The 20341-nt window shown below is 41.2% G+C and overlaps 1 protein-coding gene across 1 annotated transcript in view; it reads left to right on the top strand.

Moving 5' to 3' along the window:
- bcan (brevican) overlaps positions 1-20341 on the top strand; it is a 46745-nt gene that overhangs the window by 14139 nt on the left and 12265 nt on the right. The window contains exons 2-8 of the mRNA XM_041792549.1: positions 10222-10304; positions 11189-11581; positions 13716-13890; positions 14261-14388; positions 14582-14875; positions 15396-16307; positions 18662-19390. Of these exons, the coding sequence (XP_041648483.1) occupies positions 10222-10304; positions 11189-11581; positions 13716-13890; positions 14261-14388; positions 14582-14875; positions 15396-16307; positions 18662-19390 (2714 nt within the window). The remainder of the gene's footprint in view (positions 1-10221; positions 10305-11188; positions 11582-13715; positions 13891-14260; positions 14389-14581; positions 14876-15395; positions 16308-18661; positions 19391-20341) is intronic.

Genomic DNA, 20341 nt, shown 5'->3' with positions numbered 1-20341 from the left:
TATTCACGACCCACTCAAAACTGCTCTGCAACCCACTTTTGGGTCCTGACCCACCAGTTGAGAACCACTATCCTAGACCATCATAAGTAGCTGTCTGGTACTTTGAGTAAACTATAAATTAATTACTTTTACTTTCACAGATTTATAGACCAGTACTTTTACTTCTCTCAAGACGCTGAAAGGGGGTTGGTGTTCCTTGCTTTCAGAGCCTTTGGACATGGGGTTTGCACCCCCAACCTTAAACTACACTGCATATGGGGCGCAGGTGACTGAGTAGTTAAAGCGCGCTCCATGTACGCGGACGGCCTAGGTTTGAATCTGGCCTGAAGCCCTTTACCACATGTCTCTCCCCCACTCTCATCCCTGTTTCTGAGTCTTTCCACTGTCCTCCTCCATCAAATATAGGCACAAAAATGCCCAAAATAAATAAACCTATAAAGAGATATAAACTACATTGCATACAAACACCTACAAATGACGGAGCCATGCAGGTGAAATACTCCTGACACTGCAGCCTTCATTTGTGAGACTAGAAGAAAATCCCTGTGCAGCAAACGTTGATTTGGTAGGTTAAAGTGGGGGTATTATGCCTTTTTTCAAGGCTTTACACCATCTCTCTGATACCCACATAGTAGCTTCACATGGTTTACAGCTCGAAAAACTCCTCATGTTTCTCACACTGGCATCCTGAAAAACCCTTATTTTAACCTCCGTCTGAAACGTTTCATTTTCGCTGCTGTGTCTTTAACCCGGCTCAGCTTGGAATTACCATCCCTGCTTTATCTGAGGTGAAACGCTGTAGCACTGGTGAGACAAGTGTGGGTCAGTAGACCTACTACTGCAGACTTGGCCTCATGCATGGGACAATGGGTTTCTGGGCAAGGCATTGTGGTGTTATCTGAGGATGCAGGTGAAAGTCACAGTCTTTTGGCCCTTGGTACACCTGGTCTTTCTAAACTCTTCTCAGGCCTGGACACTGACTGTTCTCATCCGCAGATTTATGGGTATCGCTGGCAAGACCATGTGTCGAATGCTGATGTGCTCAGGACCCTGTTGGCTGGACCAGAAGCTGGGGATGACTGCATGTGTCAAGGGCCATCAGAAGGCCAGAGCAGTACAGGGCCAAGGGTGATGCGGCGAAGTGCCAAACTGACATATGCCAGAGGTCGGATGTCGGAGCTGGGAACGTTCATCTGAAAAACTGATTTCCCAGTAGTTTGAGTTCTATTTACCACAACCACAAGGAGTTGGAAAAACATTGGATGCTGTTCTCACTTTAGCCAGTTATTGTTTTTAGCAACATTGACCGGCTGCTAGTCGAAGAGCCTTTAAAGCAACACATTACGCAGTACTGCATTCATTACAAGACTGTTGCTGCACACTACAGGCGACCGCAGGCTAGTGCTGTGTCACAGCAGGGGCCGGATTCTGAGTTCAGGCCTTACCTGAGAGCCTAACAATGTCAACATTAAAGCATAAACCTCATTTTCACCCCAAATGAATTATGGGAAAAAACACTAAGCACTGATGGTACATGATGCTGTGATTACAAACAGTCAAATGATCAGTTTAAAGGCTCAAAATCTGAGATTTAAAGTCAAATTATGCTTTGAAAAAGCAAATATATGAGATGGAGGTTAAAAAAAAAAGGTCAAAATATGAAATCTTCCATTTTAAAGGTTAAAATATGAGATAATTCTGAAATCATGAGTTAAAGGTATAAATATGGGATAAAATGTCAAATTATGATTCTAAAAGTTCAAAATAGGGGATTAAAAGTCCAAGTTAGGAGTTTAAAATGTCAAAATAAAAATTAGAATTAAAAATTTTGACTCTAAAAGGTCAAAATATACAATAGAATTTGAAATCATGAGTTTAAAAGGTTTAAATTTGTTATACAAAGCAAAATTATGAATTTAAAGGACAAAATATGAGATACATTTTTCAATTATGTTTGTAAAAAGTTAAAAAATGAGATTAAAAGTCAAAGTTTGGAGTTCAAAGGTCAAAATATAAATTAAATTTTAAAATTGATCATCTGAAAGATCAAAATATGAAATAAAAAAAGTCAAAATCTTGGATTTAAAATGTAAGATTATGAAATACAAAGTTTTAAAGGTCAAAATGGGAGATAAAATTCAAAGTCATGAATTAAGATGGTTGAAATATTGATCTGATTTTAAATTATGAGTCTAAAAGGTCAAAATTGGTGATTAAAGTCAAAATCATGAGTTTTAAAGGTCGAAATATGAAATATTTAATTTTAAAGCTCAAAATATGGGATAAAATTTATGGGGTTAAAGGTAAAAAAAATAAGATAAAATTTAAAATCATGAGTTTAAGAGGTCAAATTATGAATTAATATTTATAACTGTAAATCCAAAAGGTCAAAATATGAAATAAAAAGTTAAAATTATGAGTTCAAGTTGTAATTGTGACATGCAAAATAGAATTTATGAAATGAAAACACAAATTAATTTCTTACCACATTGCTGACTAATATCTAAATATTTTTACCCTTTATGTTTAAGATTTTTCTGATTTGACAAGGATATTTTCAGTTATCAAGGATAAATGTTCATTTTTATACTGGAGGAAATCTGCAGAGCTCATACTGGTGGGCCAGTTATAATAAAAGTATGATATGGTCCACCATGGTCCACCATGTTGTGTCGTGGAGGTCGGGGTGCTCTGTGAAAGAACGGGTTTACGCTTCTAAATACAACTTGGGGAGACGTTCCATTTTTCACTTCCGGTAGAAACAAGTCGTAATGTGAGTTACGATGGCAGATGGAAAGCAGCATATGTAGGCAATGCCTCGGTATAATACTGGCGTTTCATGCAGTTTAGATAATGTGAAGGAGTTTGGCTGCATTTTTTTAAACTAAAAGCAAATAATGACCTTGTGACTAGTGCTTTTATTTTTGTGACATTTAAGAATGTTGTTTTAAGTCTTCTGCAAGGATGCTGCAGGACTCCAATCTTGTTTCACAGCTGCAGGCCTTTAACCCTAAATTATGTGACAATATGACTATAATAGTATCATCAAAATTCCACTCGGTATTTTCTGGATGTCAGGATCTGTCAGTTTGCAGCTCTGTTTAGAGGAAAAATATGAGCAGCTCAGTTAGATGTCATGTGGCATGCCTGCAACAACCCGCTGCGTTTGGAGTGACGGGGCCGAATTCAGGCGTTAAAGAATTGCTGACAGATTATTTATTAATCCTGGTTTGATTAGAAAAGTGCCTCAGCTCAAACGACATGGAGGGAAGTTTGATTTAAGGCGTCATTTTCCCATAATGCAGCTGTCTGCTGTCTGTCAAAGAAAAGGACTCACTGACATCCAGGAAATGTCACATCTGTTTAGAGACACGCAGATTTTCACCTTCTTTGTACTCACCACAGATCATTTAAACCACATATTAACATGGACTTAGATCCGTTTTTTATTTATGCATTTGGATATCAGGTGGTAATCCTTAATGCTTTGTGATATCTGGATTGATTTCCGATAGATCAGACTGCATATGAAGGTGGTCTGGGATCCCTTCATCCTGATGGGACTGGTCACATTTTAAAGACAACTCTGTCCCTGGATATGCACTGATAGTAAACAAAGACATGGCTTTATTTAACGCCCAGCTTTTTCGCAGAGTGACGGGGGTTGCAGCTCTTTTTAGTGATCTGGATTATTTGTCTAATCTCAGTAATAAGAGTCAGTCTCTAAGCTTCCAAATGGCTCTTCATGTGGTGTTATTTAGCAATTTTTGTCTTTAAAACAACAACAAAAATGTGCACGAAGGAGACCTTCTCTCAAACAAGATCCAGCTCCTGCCTCTCACAAAAAGAGCCAGCTTTTAGAACCGGCTCGTCCACGAATGTCACATCACAACTCCCATGAAACGTTTTAGTCGAACTGAGCTGTCCTTTCAGTTAAACCAGAACCCACCTAGGTTTCTTTTGCTAAATAGTAATGGGTTTTTGGGCCAAAAATCGACCATTTTTGAAACAATCAAGATTTGACCAAAAACCACCAAACCCAACCCTGTTTTAGTTTTTTGGGGCCAGAAATCAACCCCTTTTAAAACAGGTCAAAATTTGACAGAAAAACCCCCAATCGCAGCCCTGTTTCATTTTTTTTTGGCGGCAAATCAACCATTTTTGAAACAGGTCAAAATTTGACCAAAAGTGAGCACCCACTACCCTTTTTCAGTTTTCTGGCAAAATATCAGCCATTTTGAAAACAGGTCAAAATTTGACCGAAAAACACCAAACACGGCCCTGTTTCAATTTTCTGGCCAAGAATGGGCCATTTTAAAAACAGGTCAAAATTTGACCAAAAACCACCAAACTCGGCCCTGTTTCACTTTGTTTTGTGCGACAAATCGACAATTTTTGAAACAAGTCAAAATTTGACCAAAAAACGCCAAACGTGGCCTTGTTTCATTTTTTTGGGCGACAAATCGATCGTTTTTGAAACAGGTCCAAATTTGACCACAACACATCAAATGCGGCCCTGTTTCAGTTTTTTGGGCAAAAAAATTGACCATTTTTGAAACAATCAAGTTTTGACCAAAAACCACCAAATGCAACCCTGTTTTAGCTTTTTGGGGCCTGAAATCAGCCCCTTTTAAAACAGGTCAAAATTTGACCTGTCAAAATTTGGCCACAAAATGTGACCCTGTTTCTCAAAGTTTCACCAAAACACACCAAACGCAGCCCTGTTTTCCTTTTTTTGGGCAACATATCGACAATTTTTGAAACAGCTCCAAATTTGACCAAACAACACATCAAATGCAGCCCTGTTTCAGTTTTTTGGACAAAAAATTGACCATTTTTGAAACAATCAAGATTTGACCAAAAACCACCAAACCCAACCCTGTTTTAGTTTATTCTGGCCAGAAATCAGCCCCTTTTGAAACAGGTCAAAATTTGACCAAAAAACACAAAATGCGGCCCTGTTTCTCAAAATGTTACCAAAACACACCAAATGCAGCCCTGTTTCATTTTTTTGGGCGACAAATCGACAATTTTGAAACGAGTCAAAATTTGACCAAAAAACACCAAACGTGGCCCTGGTTCAGTTTTCTGGGAAAAATCTGCCATTTTTTAAACGAGTCAAATTTTGACAGAAAACCACCAAACTCGGCCCCGTTTCACCTTTCAGGCAAAAAAAAAATCAGCACTTTTTAAAACGGGTCAAAATTTGACCAAAAACCACCAAACGCACCCCTCACATTTCAGTTGAAAAATAGTGTTTTTATTTTTTTATTTTTTTATTTTTTTTTGCTAAATAGTAATAGGCATGTCCTTTCATAGGTATGTAACTGATGATAGGAGAAAAGCTGTTAAAGAGACAACAAGCCTTGGTTGCGACTAATTCACCCCCATTTATTCACCAGCAGCTCTCCTGCACACAGCATGTAGGGATACCACGGTAAGAGAGCCACAGAGATAATGCATGGACTGTTGTTAGAGTAAGGGGAGAGACAGAGAGTTCTGATATCAGCTCGTCAGTGAAGCTGTATTGTCAAAGCATAGCATTGTCACTTACACTGGAGTGCAGTGGTATCTGCATGCTCAAAAGGCACCATTTTGGCTTGATATAGACAGGACCAGAGACTTAAAGGCATGATTTGGCTCCTCCAGGTGATCTGTTTGTTTATTCATGTCTACAGGTCTGACCGGTCTCTCCTTTGTAGGTGAGGGGTCAGCACAGTGTCAGAGGTCACCAGCTGTTTCCTGCTTGATCTTGTTTGTTTGTTCCTGCATAATTAACAAAAATGAAGTCGACTGGATGCACAGCAGGTACTTGCAGGTTTTCTCCTTCCTGCAAAATCTTTGGTTAGTTAAACAAAGTTTAAAAGTAAAACTAAACTCTCACCTTTACCAGACAGTGATGCTCTTTCTGAGATATTTTAAGCCTAACTAAAACATGCAAACATCACTTCTTCTCCCTTGTCTTTCTTCACTGCTTCCAGTTGAAGCTGAAGACACGGTGACTTTAAAAAGCATTCAATTTCAAATGTTTTAACCTTTCATTGATTTTATAAATCAGTTATAGTCAATATAATTTGGCTATTTTGACAAAGAAAAATTAAAGAGACAAAGTGAAAACAGTCAATAAGTCACTGGATAAATATTCACCCCCTTCTAGTCAGTCTTCAGTAGAGTCACCTTTGTCTGCAGTCACAGCTCTGAGTCTGTGTGGATGGGTCTCAGTCAGGCTCAAACATCTGGACTCTGAGATTTTACTCCATTCTTCTTTGCTAAACTACTCAAGCTCTGTCAGGCATGAACAGCCCAGCCTCAAATTCTCTTTTGGATTGAGGTCTGGGCTTTGGCTCAGTCACTCCAGAACATTCCCCTAGTTTTCTTTCAACCATTTCTGTGTAGCTTTCTCTGGATGCTTTGGTTCATCTTCTTACTGGAAAATAAGTCTTCTCCTAAGCTGAAGTTCTCTTGATTGTCCTCCAGGATTTTCCTATTTTTTTGCTGCATTCATTTTACCCTCTACCTTTGCAACCCTTCCAGGGCCAGCTGCTGAGAAGCATCCCCACAACATGATGCTGCCACCGCCGTGCTCCACAGTGAGGATGGTGTGTTTGTGGTGATGTCAGTGTTTGGTGTCTGATGGCTCCATTGTGGTCTCATCAGACCAAAGAACTTTCTTCCTCTTGACCATGGAGTCTCCCACATGTCTTTTGGTGAACTCTAGTCCAGATTGAATCTGACTTTTCTTCAACAGTGTCTTCCTCTTTGCCACTCTCTCAAAAAGCTTTGACTGGTGAAGAACCCGGCCAACAGTTGTTGTCTGCAGAGTCTCTCCCATCTCAGCTGCTGAAGCTTGGAACTCCTTCAGAGTAGTCATAGGTGTCTTGGTGTCCTCTCTCACTAGTCTCCTTCTTGCACGCCCACTCAGTTTGTGAGGACGGTCTGATCTAGGCAGAGTTACACATGTGACATATTCCTTCATTTCTTCATGATGAATTTAACTGAACTCTGGAAGATGTTCACAACCTTGGAAATGTTTTTGTATCCATCCCCTGACTTATACTTTTCAATCACCTTTTCTCTAAGCTGCTTGGAGTGTTCTTTTGTCTTCATGGTGTAATGGTAGCCAGGAGAGTGAGAGTACTAGCACCAGCTGGCTGGACCTCTGTTAATTAGATCGGTCATTTTAAAAGAGGTATAAATTTACACAGTCACTTATCTAACATTACATATTATTGTTTAATTGACATTACCTTTTAGAAATCTGTTTTCACTTTGACATTAAAGGGGAGTTTTTTTTTGTAATTTTTTGGTAAAAAAGGCCAAATTATACTGACAATGATTGATTTATAAAATCATTAAAAGGGTAGAAAAACCAAGGGGTGAATACTTCTTATAGGCACTGTAGTTTGTAGAGTATTCCATTCTATTTTTGCATGCTAGAAACATTCTGTTTTACTGAGCTCTTTAATGTCAATTAGTGCGTCTGTATTGATTGATAAAAGCTACTTTTTCTGTTGCAGTAGAGGGGAAATTTCTAGAGAGAAGTGAACTTCAGATTTGAACAAAAGAAAGGAAGCTGTAGTGCAGACAACAACCAAAGCTTGTAAGGTTGATACACCTGTTGAGATCTTTCAATTTTGACACTCGGTATGGCTTTCATGTAGATCTATAGCAGCCAGAAATACAATGTAGAATCTGTGTTTGTTAGAAGCTTTTAAGGGAACTCAGCAGCTCTGTGTAGTTTAACAATGCTGGCCTCTACCTCTGCAGAATTGAACCACAACTGTTTTCATGAGACGCTGTTTTGTGGCATTTTCTCCTCTGCAGCTTCTTGTTAAGATTTCAGTTACCAGTTGTTGCACAAAACTCTTCAAATCAGGGATCAGCTGGTGAGTTTGCCCGTTGAAGTAGAGAGAAGAACAGAAGAGAAAACTCAGAGCAGGACAAAAGGTGCAAGCAAAGCTGTGCAGAGGAAGCGGGATCACAATAGGACAAAGAAAAGCAGGATGTTACCAAAAAACCTCAAAGTGAAAGTATGGCAGGATTAAAGGAGAGGTAATAAAGGTAAATCTAGTTAAGATGGTGTTGGGCTTCAGTCCGACCCTCCAGGGAGTTTTAGAAAATCAGGATTCAGCTCACGGTCTGCAGATCCTCCAGTCTGACTCACAGTGGGGAGAGAGAGAGAGAGATCCAAGGACACACAAGTACTGTTTATATAAAAATGCACGCATACGAATGGTAATCTAAAATATCTCCAACATTATTACACTGTAATACTGTTTCTTTGGATTTTTTTTAGAGCAGGGGCTCTCAAATTTTTCAGCCAGTGACCCCCAGACCAGGGACCGGGACCCCCACTGTACCTGAAGGTGGTTGAACAGCCATGCACAATTCAGAATAGCCATGTAGAGACAAGGCTGCCCATAAGGGAGGAAAAATGGGAGATCTTTCTGGCACCCAGACAAACTGGGGAACCATGGAGGTCAGCAGAATCATGGTCCACTTCAAAGTTGAGCTGTGATATCCATATTTTATATTCAACCTGAAAAAAAAACCACTTTAATTAAAGAAAAAAATATACTTTTTTTATCATTTGTGTTAAAATGGGTAAAAAGTTGGATAAAAATGGCAAAAAATGACCAAACAATGGCAAAAATGGGTTAAGGTGGCAAAAGTTGAAAAAATATGGCAAAAAATGACCAAACAATGGCAAAAACTGGTTAAAGTGGCAAAAGTTGACATAAATAGTGGCAAAAGGGAGTTAAAAAAAGTGGTTGAATCGGCTTTTAATTGGCAAGAATGGGTGGAAATTTGGTGAAATGAGATGAAAATTGATTAAAAAAACAACATAGGGTTAACTAAGAAAAAATAGTCCAATATTGGCAGGAATTGGTTTAACTAGCAAAAATGGGCATATGAAGTAGTGAAATGTGGTTAAATTGGGAAAAGTTGGGCTTAAAAAGTGGTAAATAGTGGCAATAATGGGTCAACAGAGGCAAATTTAGGTGGCAAGAATTGGTTTAGGCATGGCAAAAATAGACAGAAAAAAAAGTGGTGGAAAGGATTTAAGATGGGCAAAATAGGTGTTACATGGTAAAATTGATGGGAAAATAATGATAAGGTGTTTTAATTTGGAAAAATTGGTTTAAAGGGCAAAGGTGTAATTTAAAAAAGAATCTCAGTTTTTTTAGGGCATCTGGAGACCCCCTATTGGTGTCTCACACGGCGATGTAATTTCCGTGCCTGCGCCAGATTCTGACTCAACCCATACACTGAAATACGTCACCACTGAGCCAAGTGACGGTGCAGTAAATCAACACTTTGTTGGAGAAGTACAGTTAAATTCAAAAGAGTGAGGAGCACGAACAGTACACTGGTGTCGGCCATCTTTGCTTTGGGCTTCCCATCCACGCATGCGTTATAAGCCTACTCACGCATGGATATTTACTGCAGTGCGCATGTAAGTTTTCAGAAAGTGCCGGTTTCCCTGTTTACATGGAGACAGAGACAGAGGTGTTTTGAAAAACTTCCACCCTGGAGCCCATTTCCGAAAAGTTCTGTTTCCAGGCACCAAAACGCTGTTGCCATGTAAATGGACAGCCAAAACACTACAAAACTTTTGCGTTTTTACTCGAAAACGTTGTCATGTAAACGGGGCATTAGAGGGAGACAGTTTCACCAACAAATAGAAGAAAGCTGAATGAGAGAGGAATGATGAAACGTGTGCACAGGAGTATTGAGGACAAAGGCAGGTTTAAATTGAGAGTCTGTAGTAAAATCTGAGGATTTAATGAACAAGTCATGCTTTCAAAACATTAAAATGCACTCTTAAGTTCTGCAACTGTAATGACTCCATTTGATACAGACAATATGAGAGAAAACAGTTTGCTTAAAAAATAAAAAAAATATGTATCTTTCTCAAACATTTCAGCAAATGTAAAAGAAACCAAAACCATGTGAGTCTTGCCTAATGATCCATGTGCATGTTTGTGGAGGAGAATGTGGTTAAAGGTTGATTTCCTTGATGATTTCAGAGAGGTAAAAACATTTTAACAACAGCAGGGATCTTTTAAAGACATTAATGAGAACTGAAAACTAGAATAGCAGCTGAGGATGAAAATAAGGACACAATGATTCACATCCTGTCTGAAACTGAGCTTGTTGGTCCAGAGTTTATTGTCATTCTGTTCTCAAACATGCTGCCCTCCTCCTGTGTCTCCACAGCCTGGACGTGTCTCACCCTCTGCTGCTGTGTGCCATCTGTCTGCTCGTCCTGCCGGCGTCCTCCACCTCCCTCCTGGAGTCAGGTACGAGCCCCTCCCTCTGCGTCCCCATCACCTTCGCCGCTCACATCCGCATCCTCATTAAATCACAGCTGACCTCTGATCTCTGAGGGCAGGGGGGGCGCTCTTTAATCATGTCCTGTTGCTCATTGTTTTTGCTGACACGTGCAGACCCTGGAGGCCTTTTACAGAGTGTCAGAGAGAATCAAGGTTATCTGAGGGGCTTAGGATACAGCTGTTTGTCTCTACCTTTACCTATGTGAAGGAAAGAATTGTTGTACATTCTTATTTCAGAAATTAGATAACAGAAACAGAGCCTACAGATCTAGAGCATTCACACTGAACAATGACTGGAATTCTCTTATTTTTGGTTAAAAATCAAAGTTTAAGCCCGCTTGTATTACTGACCTGATGATTGCACCGAATCTTAGAGTCAGGGTTATAAAATCCTTGCCCTAATGCCTAAGCTGTGGCTGTAATTGGACTCCCTAAAGCAGTGGTTCTCAACCTTGGGGTCGGGACCCCCTTGGGGGTTGCAGGACACCAAGAGGGGTTGTCCAGGGGGTACATTGCTGGCAGCATAGGTGCGCTCCGCACCCCCGGTACCATACCAGGGAAGAAACTTTGGGTGGTAGCAGTAGTGAGCGGCCCAGTGGGTTTCAGCCCGAGGGAGACAGTCGCAACTGAACTCAACTCAACTGTAACCTCAGCTTAAACAGTAAATCCCAACTGTTATAGTTTATTTGGAGTAGTCCTGAAGAAAGACAAAAAGCATCCACTGCAGGCCTCTTTGCCATCATATGGCTGAATAGATAAAGCAGAAAATAACATTTGGGGATTTTTTTAGCTTTGAGTTTGTAGTCCTTGGAGTCTGGACACTCATATTTCTGAAAATCTCTCTTCCACAGATGATTCAAAGCTCCTCCAGGTGACCATCCCGGCCTCCCCTCCTGTGATCGCTGTGCTTGGTGGCTCTCTAACGTTACCCTGCCTTGTTTCCCTGGCTCACCCGCCGCCATCGCCCTCCACAATCGGTCGCCACCGCGTGCTATCTCTGCCTCGAGTCAAATGGAGCGTCCTGACTCACGGTAAAGAGACGGAGATCCTGGTTGCCCGTGGGGACAGGGTCAGGGTCAGTGAGGCCTACAAAGAGCGAGCCTCGCTACTCAACTACGCCTACTCCCCCGCTGACCTTACCCTGCGGTTGGAGAGCCTGAGGCACAACGACACCGGATTCTACCGCTGCGAGGTGCAGCAGGGGCTGGAGGATGCCGATGATGTGGTTCAGGTCAAAATCAAAGGTGAGAGATAGACAGAATATTAGTATTTTAAAATGAAAATAGAAACCAGTGGAAGATGCTTTAGAAGTCAATAGCAGTTTGGAAAACCACTCAAGTCTCAACAAGGCCGCCCATAAGTGGAGATAAAGGGGAGGGCTATCTGGAACCACTGAAAACAACATATCATGGTCTATTAAGAAAGTTACGATGTGATAACTGTTTTTCTTTTACCTGAATAATAACCACTCTTATCAAAGAAACATATATGTTTTTTATTTATTTGTACTGCAGTATACAGTCTTATTAAAAAATGTGAACTTCTTTTCCTTAAACAGAATTAAAATACGTTAAAAGTGGAAGAAATGAGCCATAGAGGTGGGATTTTAAAAGCAGTAGAAATGGGTTGAGGCAAAAATGAGTTTATAGTGGAAAAATTGGTATTAATTTCAAAAACGGTTGGAAATGATGGTGAAATGGAATTTAAAAGAAGCAAAAAGAGTCGAGCAGTGGCTTCAAGTGGCAAAATGGGTTAAAATTGGCAAATACGGGCATACTAGTAAAATTCCGTTAAATTCTGTTAAAATTTGCAAAAATGGGAGAAAAAAACTGGTGACAAGGGGTTAATAGAGGCAAATATGGGTCAAATGAGACAAAAAGTGAAAAAAAAAAGTCAAAAGTGGCACAAACTGGCAGAAAAAGGGGTAAGAGGTTTAAAAGTTTTGATTGGATTAAAATAAAAGCAGCAAAAATTGGTTTGAGGGAAAAAGTGGGTTGAAAGTTGCAAAAACAGGTTTGAATTGGCCAAATTGGTGGAAAAGGTTTTGAAATTGTTATTTTAAAGTAGCAAAAATGAGTTAATTGTGGCAAAATTTGTTTAGTTACATGAAATTATTTAAAGGGGTAAAACTTTAGAAAATGGCACCAATGATCTATATATGTGGTTAAGTGAAATTAAAAGAGGCATGGTTAATGGGTTAAAACAGACAAAAAATAAATAAATAAATAAATAGGTTTAGAGTGGCTAATTGGGTAAAAATGGCAACAATGAGCAGGAAAGGTGTTTTAAAGCAGATGAATGGGTTATAATGGCAAAAATGGGCTAGAGGAGGCAAAAATATGGTAGAAAGGGGCAAAATGGGTTAAAATGGGCAAAACCAGCAAAAAAAATGGCCAAGTAGTGAAATGCAGTTAAAATGTGAAAAAGTTGGTGGAAAATGAAGTGGTGGATCAAATGAGGCAACAAAAGGCAGAAATTGATCAAAAGTGGCAAAACTGGCAGAAAAAGTGTTGGGTGTAAAAGTGGCAGATATGAGCCATAAAGATGGTAAAATTGGATTTAAAAAGTTGAAAAAACTGGTTTACATGGGCAAAATTGGAGGAAAAGTTTGGGAAATGGGACTTTAAAGTATCAAAAATGAGTTAATAGTGGCAAAATGTGTTGAGAGTCACAAAAATGGGGATATGTTGAAGAAAATTAGAGACAGAAATGCGTTGAAGACAGACAAAAAATTGGTTAGAGTGATCGTCATTGGGTAAAAATTGAAAAAAAAAAGTTAAAAGTTGTTTAAAAGCAGAGGAATATTTAAAATGGCAAAAATGGGTTAGGGGATACAAAAATATAGCAGAAAGTGGCAAAAAATGCATTTAAAGGGGCAAAACCCAACAAAAAAAGTGAAAAATGGCCACAAGTGGAAGGATTCATTAAAAATTGCAAAAATATGCATAAAAAGTGGTGAAAAGAGGTTTATAGTGACAAATATGAGTCAAAAGAGGCAACACAAGGTAGAAAATGGCACGAATGGGTTGAATTGGCAGAAATGGGTGAAGAAAAAGTGATGAAAAGGGGCTAGAAAATGGGTTTAAAGGTAATTAAAATGAATTATGTCAACGTCATAACACAATAAGTTTCCCACACTTTTTAGCTCCAGAATAAAATATCTGTTAGCCAGGATGTTAGCACCAATGCTACTGATCCAGCACATACGCACTGATACCATCAATTGATCACGAGTGGCGAGGGCCCATTCTCTGGGCCCGTTCTGTGGTCGGGTCTGAGTCTCAAACATTTTAACTAACTTACTGCATCATTTCAGTCTCTCCTGTCTTGCTGAATGATTGGGTTAATGTGACAAGAGCCAAAGCGTCTGTTTTTCAGGTGTGGTCTTCCACTATCGTGATGCTTCCAGTCGATATGCCTTCACCTTCGAGCGGGCCAAAGAGGCTTGTGAGGAGATCGGGGCTGAAATCGCCACTCCAGAGCAACTTTTAGCCGCCTATCACAGCGGGTACGAGCAGTGTGATGCCGGCTGGCTCTCAGACCACTCAGTGAGGTGAGCACAACAGGAAACGGTACAGTGTCACTGAGTTAACATCACTTCAGTGGCCTCTCAGACTGATAATATGCACGATGGTCTATGCAGGGTTATGCATCCTAAATCCTGCACACAGCCAGACTAAAACAACACTCAAATGTCAAAATGATGTCCTTCTTTTTTTGTTCGGGGGTTTGTGGGTTCAAAGCTCTTATCTGGCTTTTGGCTACGAGTCAGGGTGGCTTTTACCTGATCTAAAACCCAACAGCTCTCCCCACTTCACATTATTTAGAAACACAGCTCAACAAAGTGTGATGTTTGTAGTGCTGCTGTTACAAAACAACAGGGCACTCAGAGTTTCAGAGCTGTGCTGTATTTCCACCCTCAGATATCCCATCCAGATGCCCAGAGAGGGCTGCTTTGGGGACATGGATGGCATGCCAGGAGTGAGGAATTATGGGCTGCTAGAGCCGGATGAGCTATATGATGTCTACTGCTATGTGGAGAATATAGAAGGTAAGACAACCAAAATTACAACCAGAATTCCAAAAAAGTTGGGGCGCTGTGTAAAATTAAATAACACAGAATATGAGGATTTGCAAATCTCATAAACCCACATTTTATCCACAATGGAACATAAACAACATCAGACTCAGCACAACAAAGAAAACGGTCATCTAAACTTGACACCTGTCTTCTGTCTGCAAAGGTGAGGTGTTCCATGGCTCCGCCCCCCAGCGTTTCACCTTCTGGGAGGCTAAAGCATACTGCCTGAGTCACGGGGCCGAGCTGGCCACCACAGCTCAGCTGTACGCGGCCTGGAACGACGGGCTGAACCTCTGCAGCCCGGGCTGGCTGGCAGACGGCAGCGTGCGCTACCCCATAGTCACCCCAAGAGAGCGCTGTGGAGGAGGGGCACCAGGGGTCAGGACGGTCTATCGCTACAGCAACCAGACGGGCTTCCTGGAGGAGAACAGTCGACATGACGTCTACTGCTTCAGAGGTTAGAGAACAAGCCTGTCTTTGGTAAAGGTCCTGGTTTATATCCTGGACGTAGATGGTGTTATATGTTATAAAGAGAATAAACCAAGTGTGTATAGCACTAATTTATATCTGAAATTATCTCATAACACTTTACAAAGAGGGCAGGTCTAGACCATACTCTCTGACGTGGCTTATTATTATAAAAATCAGTGCATTATTATGAAACCTGTGGCCTGCTTAATAAGGTGGGACATCCTTCTTAAGTAGTTTTCCTTTAATTGGTCTCACCTGGCAAACTAATGATCACAGGTGTCTGAGAATGATTTTAGTGATCCAACGAGCCCTGCAACACAAAACCATCCATGAGTTAAATAGAAAAATAATCATTTGGAACGTGGTTTAATGACTAAACCTTGTTGATACTCCTTTTTTGTCAGATCAAGACTGAACCAAGACTTTCCTTTAAAGGTATTAGGGAGAGTTTCAGCCACCTCCTGTAAAGTGTAAATAACATTTTCTAATTCTGCTCTTTATTCTAGGCGACAGTAGCGCTTACACAGAATCCCCTCAGGAGTTTCTTGTCACCGAGCCAGAGGACATCGGCCAGGACGTTTTCTTAACTAATCATGCGGGGGAGGAGTTCAGCCTGAACGAGGGGACAGAGAAGGGGGGCGAAGACGTCCAACACGCTCAGACAGTCAGTCCTCTAAAGCAGGGCCCTCTGGAGGCTCAGCCTGTTACTCTTGGTTATGAAGAGAAACAGACGCTGACGGTGGACCTTCATCGGTCTGTCACTCCTACGGCCGAGCACCAGGAGGAGGTCATAGAGAAGGCAAGCTATCCTGAATCTTATCAGCCAGCGCCTGAAGAAATCACAGACACGGATCATGCCGAGGTCCATGAACTCACAACAATCCCACCATCAGCTGATGGTGAAACGACTCTCCATGAAGATGCCACCTTACCTTCTACTGATGCAACGACCACAGAGGATGGAGGCATCACAGAGCATCATACTTCCATGACTGAGAGCCTGGATAATACAACATCTGATCCCTACGAACACCACGACAGCTCGACTGTGGTCCCCCAAGACGGAGATCTTCCTGTTCTCCAAGAAGACCACACCCCAGACGTCCACCTGGCCCATGACATGGAGAACGCCACCTCTCAGGATGTTTCTGTGCAGACAGAAGAGACTTCAGCTGGTACCAGTGAGGAGGTATCGGTGCTGACTACACCACCACACACTGATGAAACAGACGGACACTTCTCCACAACACTGGTACCTTTTGACAACAGTACACCCGAGAATCATCCAACAGAAGACGAGTCCACCGAGGAGACAACAAGTCCAGCTGTGGATGAAGAGACACATGGTACTGTGACTCAAAGTTTGGTGGGTTTGGACACGTCAGCCACCGCTGAACTAGATCATATGACTGATTCAGGTAAGAAAACAGTGAGAATTATGGTTGGGTTATCATTACTCTCACAAAACAAGGGCAAACTGCATGCACCATAACATCTTCATGGGCATATTTGTGTCTGATTTTTATTAGAGCTGTCTGCTTTTGTTAATTAGATCCCTGGTCCCTAATTGGTGGATTAGAACCCAAAAGAGCACTGTTATTTTGACAGCCTATTTTTAGTGGGTCACGGATGTATGCCTGGAAAACGGGACAAAAATTTCATGATGTGCTTTTATTTTGAAGGATATGCCTCCATCTCTTTGTTCCATCACATTGTTTGTCCAATCTCAAGTCCAAACTTCTCATTTTTTCCATTAAAACATTTGGTTATGATTGAAAAATAAGGCCCACAGTCATTAAGGAGGAGGAGGAGGATCCTGATGCTGGACCAGTTTAGGACCAGTAAATTAGGCCTCGACAAACACAAAATAGAAGGGGGCAGCCCAGTCCTTTTTGAATAAAGCAGAGAGTATGTAGTGGTGCAAAACTCCTCCAGCTCTGTAACTTTGATGGTGATGTTGTTTGTCTTTGACCTTAAAGACGGCTGTGTCCCTGGAGCTGAGATACAACAATGATTTATGATTTCAGCCCAAACTGACCTTTGTGTAAACCTTACCATGCTAACCACGAGCATTTATCTTTTATAATATATATCAGCGTGACTCAACCCAGCTAAACCAAAGAGCCAAATTGTTGGAAAATGCCTTTGCAAGAGTCACAATCTAAGCAGTGAAAATGGGTTAAAGTGGCGATAAAATAGTAAAAGTGGTTAAATGGTCAAATAGTGGTGAAAAATGGGTGAAAGTTGGCAACAATGGGGAGAAAAAGTGAAAAAAGGTAATTAAAAATAAGTTACAGGGGGAAAAAATCTGGAGAAAAACAGTCAGATGTGGCAACTAAGATGGGCAAAAGTGGCATTCAATGGCAAAAGACAGCTTAAATGTGCAAGAAATGGCAAAAAATGGCAAATAGAGGTGAAAATCGAAAATAAAGTGCAAACTAAACAAGGCAAAAATTGGTGAAAAATGGCAAAAAATGATACAAAATGAGTTACATATGGCAAAATTAGTCAAAAATGGTAAAAATTTTGCAAAAATGAGTAAAAGGTGAAAATGTTCAAAAACTGGCAAACGAGTGGCAAAAAAGGGAAAATTGGCGGAAAAAATTTGGAGAAAAATTGGCAAAAAATGATTAAAAAATGAGTTACAGGTGGCAAAAATGGTCCAAAAACTCAAAAAATATGGCAAAAAAATGAGTGAAAAGAGACTTAAATGGACAAAAGTGGCAAAAATTGGGGGAAAAAGTGGCATAATATGATTAAAAAATGAGTTACAGGTAAAATGAGTACAGTAAAATGTGGCCGAAATGAGTAACTAAAATGGGCAAAAGTGGCATTCAATGGCAAAAGGCAGCTTACATGTGCAAGAAGGGGCAAAAAATGGAAAATAGCAAAAAGCAGGCTAGGCGAGGCAAAAATAAGTAAAAGGGGCTAAAATGGACAAAAGTGGCGAGATTGTCAAAAAACTGTCAAAGAAGTGGCAAAGAATGGGTGAAAATTGGCAAAATTGGGGAGAAAAAGTTGCAAAAAGTGATGAAAAAAAAGAGTTACAGGGGGCAAAATTGGTCAGAAAACATTAAAAAATGTTGCAAAAATTAGTGGAAAGAGACTAAAATGGACAAAAGTGGCAAAAATTGGGAAAAAAATGGCATTCAATGGAAAAAGGCTGCTTAAATGGGTGAGAAGTGGCAAAACATGGCAAAAAAGTGGAATAAAATTGCAAATAGCAAAAAAACAGGACAAAAATCGAAAAAAAACAGGTGAAAAGGGGCAAAGAAGTGAAAAATGTGGGCTTAAAAGCTGCAAAAAAGGGGGAAAATTGCAAATAAGGGCAATGGAAATACACAAATAAAAAAGTAAAGGATGAAAGTTTAAGCCAGCTGTACAAGAGTGGGAAACAAACTGAATAATGTTACTTGCAATTTATAATTTCTGAGGGTAAAGTTGACCTTTTTAAAGGTTTTCTGGGGGAATGATGTTTCAAATAAAGCCACATGTGGCTCTAAAGCCACACGTTGAGTATCACTGATATATATATATTGCTAATGTAAGCACACCAGCATGCATTGTTGGTGTTACAAAAAGCTAATTCTGGGACTGGATGCTGAATCTTAAAACTAAGAACAAACACAAACAAGCTTTAAACCATGTCATAAGTGCAGCCAACTTAATACTTTTGAGATGTCACCCTTTCCTTTTCAGACCCACACCGTTATTCTTAGATTTCCTGCTGAAGTTTCCCATCCCTGCTGATGATGTTTCTGTGTTTTCACAGGTTTTGGTCCCACACAAGAGCACACAGATGTCACCACACACTCATCTGTCCCCATCTATCATGGTGAAGATGATTTCAACATCACTTCAGAGGAAGCAGCAGCTGATAATTCAACCGAGCAGAGTCTAAATCCTGCAGAGATCCTAACAGAGGTCCTCACAGTCACATACGACTCAGACTCGTCTGATCCGGTCACATTATTGACCTCTTCTGTTCCTGTAACACTCTCCCCGCCTGCTGTGGAGGTTGAAGCCAGCTCCCCAGAGATTTTAACCTTCATAAGTAATTGTTCATCTGGAGCCGACCCGCTGGAGGACATGCAGGACAAACTTGATCAGGATGGATTGGGAGAAAACCCAGAAATACTTCTCTGCACGTCCCAAAATAACACAGACACCAACCAGGAAGAGAGAGAGAGAGAACAAGGAGTCAGAGAGGGATCAGGGGAATCATCCGGAGAGGACCAAGAGGTTACACCAAACCCGACACTCTCAATAGGAGCTGAGGGTGATGACGGAGCGGACTCTTCTCCTGAATCAGAGGTCAAAATCACCCTGATCCCTCACCCGACACTCACACCTGGCTGGGAACCAGAGACATCCACGTCCACGCTGCAGGAGTCTCGCTCAGATCGGGAATACAGCGCAGAGCCGCCTGTCAATCTGGAATCTGATGATGCATCCAAGGAGCATGATGGCGAGGGTGAGGGCACGACCAGCAGCAACCATGGTGAGTTTAAAGAAACAGTCCACCAGGCCTCTAACTTCAAATCTGATTAACACTAATTTAAATTACATTTTGATCAAGGAAACAATCAGCAGCAGTCCAGTTTATTTTACACAGGGTCACAGAGTCTGCAGGAAGACTATGTAACATGGTCAGGCCAAGAGGAGCTAACATGAGCAATGTTAGTGTCTTCGATCCTCTTTCAGTGCCCACATTCCTGTGCCCCAGTTAAATGGTAAAAGGAATTAAACCTGACACAGCCTACACAGGTTGGGAATGAAATCCTGCCCCAAGTAGAGGAGTTCAAGTATCTCGGGGTCTTGTTCACGAGTGAAGGAAGAATGGAACGGGAGATTGACAGGCAAATCAGTGTGGCATTGGCACTGATGTGGTCTCTGCATCGGTCTGTCGTGGTGAAGAAAGAGCTGAGTCAAAAGGCGAAGCTCTCGATTTACCAGTCGATCTACGTTCCCACCCTCACCTATGATCACGAGCCGTGGGTAGTGACTGAAAGAACGAGATCACGGATACAGGCAGCTGAAATGAGTTTCCTGTCTGGGCTCTCCCTTAGAGATAGGGTGAGGAGCTCGGCCATCTGGGAGAGACTTGGAGTAGAGCCGCTGCTCCTCCATGTCGAGAGGAGCCAGATGAGGTGGCTTGGGCATCTGGTCCAGATGCCTCCTGGACGCCTCCCTGGTGAAGTGCTCCAGGCAGGTCCCACTGGGAGGAGGTCCCGGGGAAGACCCAGGACACGCTGGAGAGACTATGTCGCTTGACTGGCCCGGGAACGCCTCGGGATCCCCCGGGAAGAGCTGGACGAAGTGGCCGGGGAAAGTCTGGGCTTCCCTGCTTATCCCCATATTTGAGATCAACTTCAAACTAAACTGCTCCTGTGGGATGCTATCAGTGCTATCAGTCCTGCCTGTTTGCATCCATTGTGTAAGATTATAGCAT

Source organism: Cheilinus undulatus, linkage group 8 (assembly GCF_018320785.1).
Source record: "Cheilinus undulatus linkage group 8, ASM1832078v1, whole genome shotgun sequence".
Taxonomy (NCBI): Eukaryota; Metazoa; Chordata; class Actinopteri; order Labriformes; family Labridae; genus Cheilinus; species Cheilinus undulatus.
This window is presented reverse-complemented; position numbering and strand designations above follow the sequence as displayed.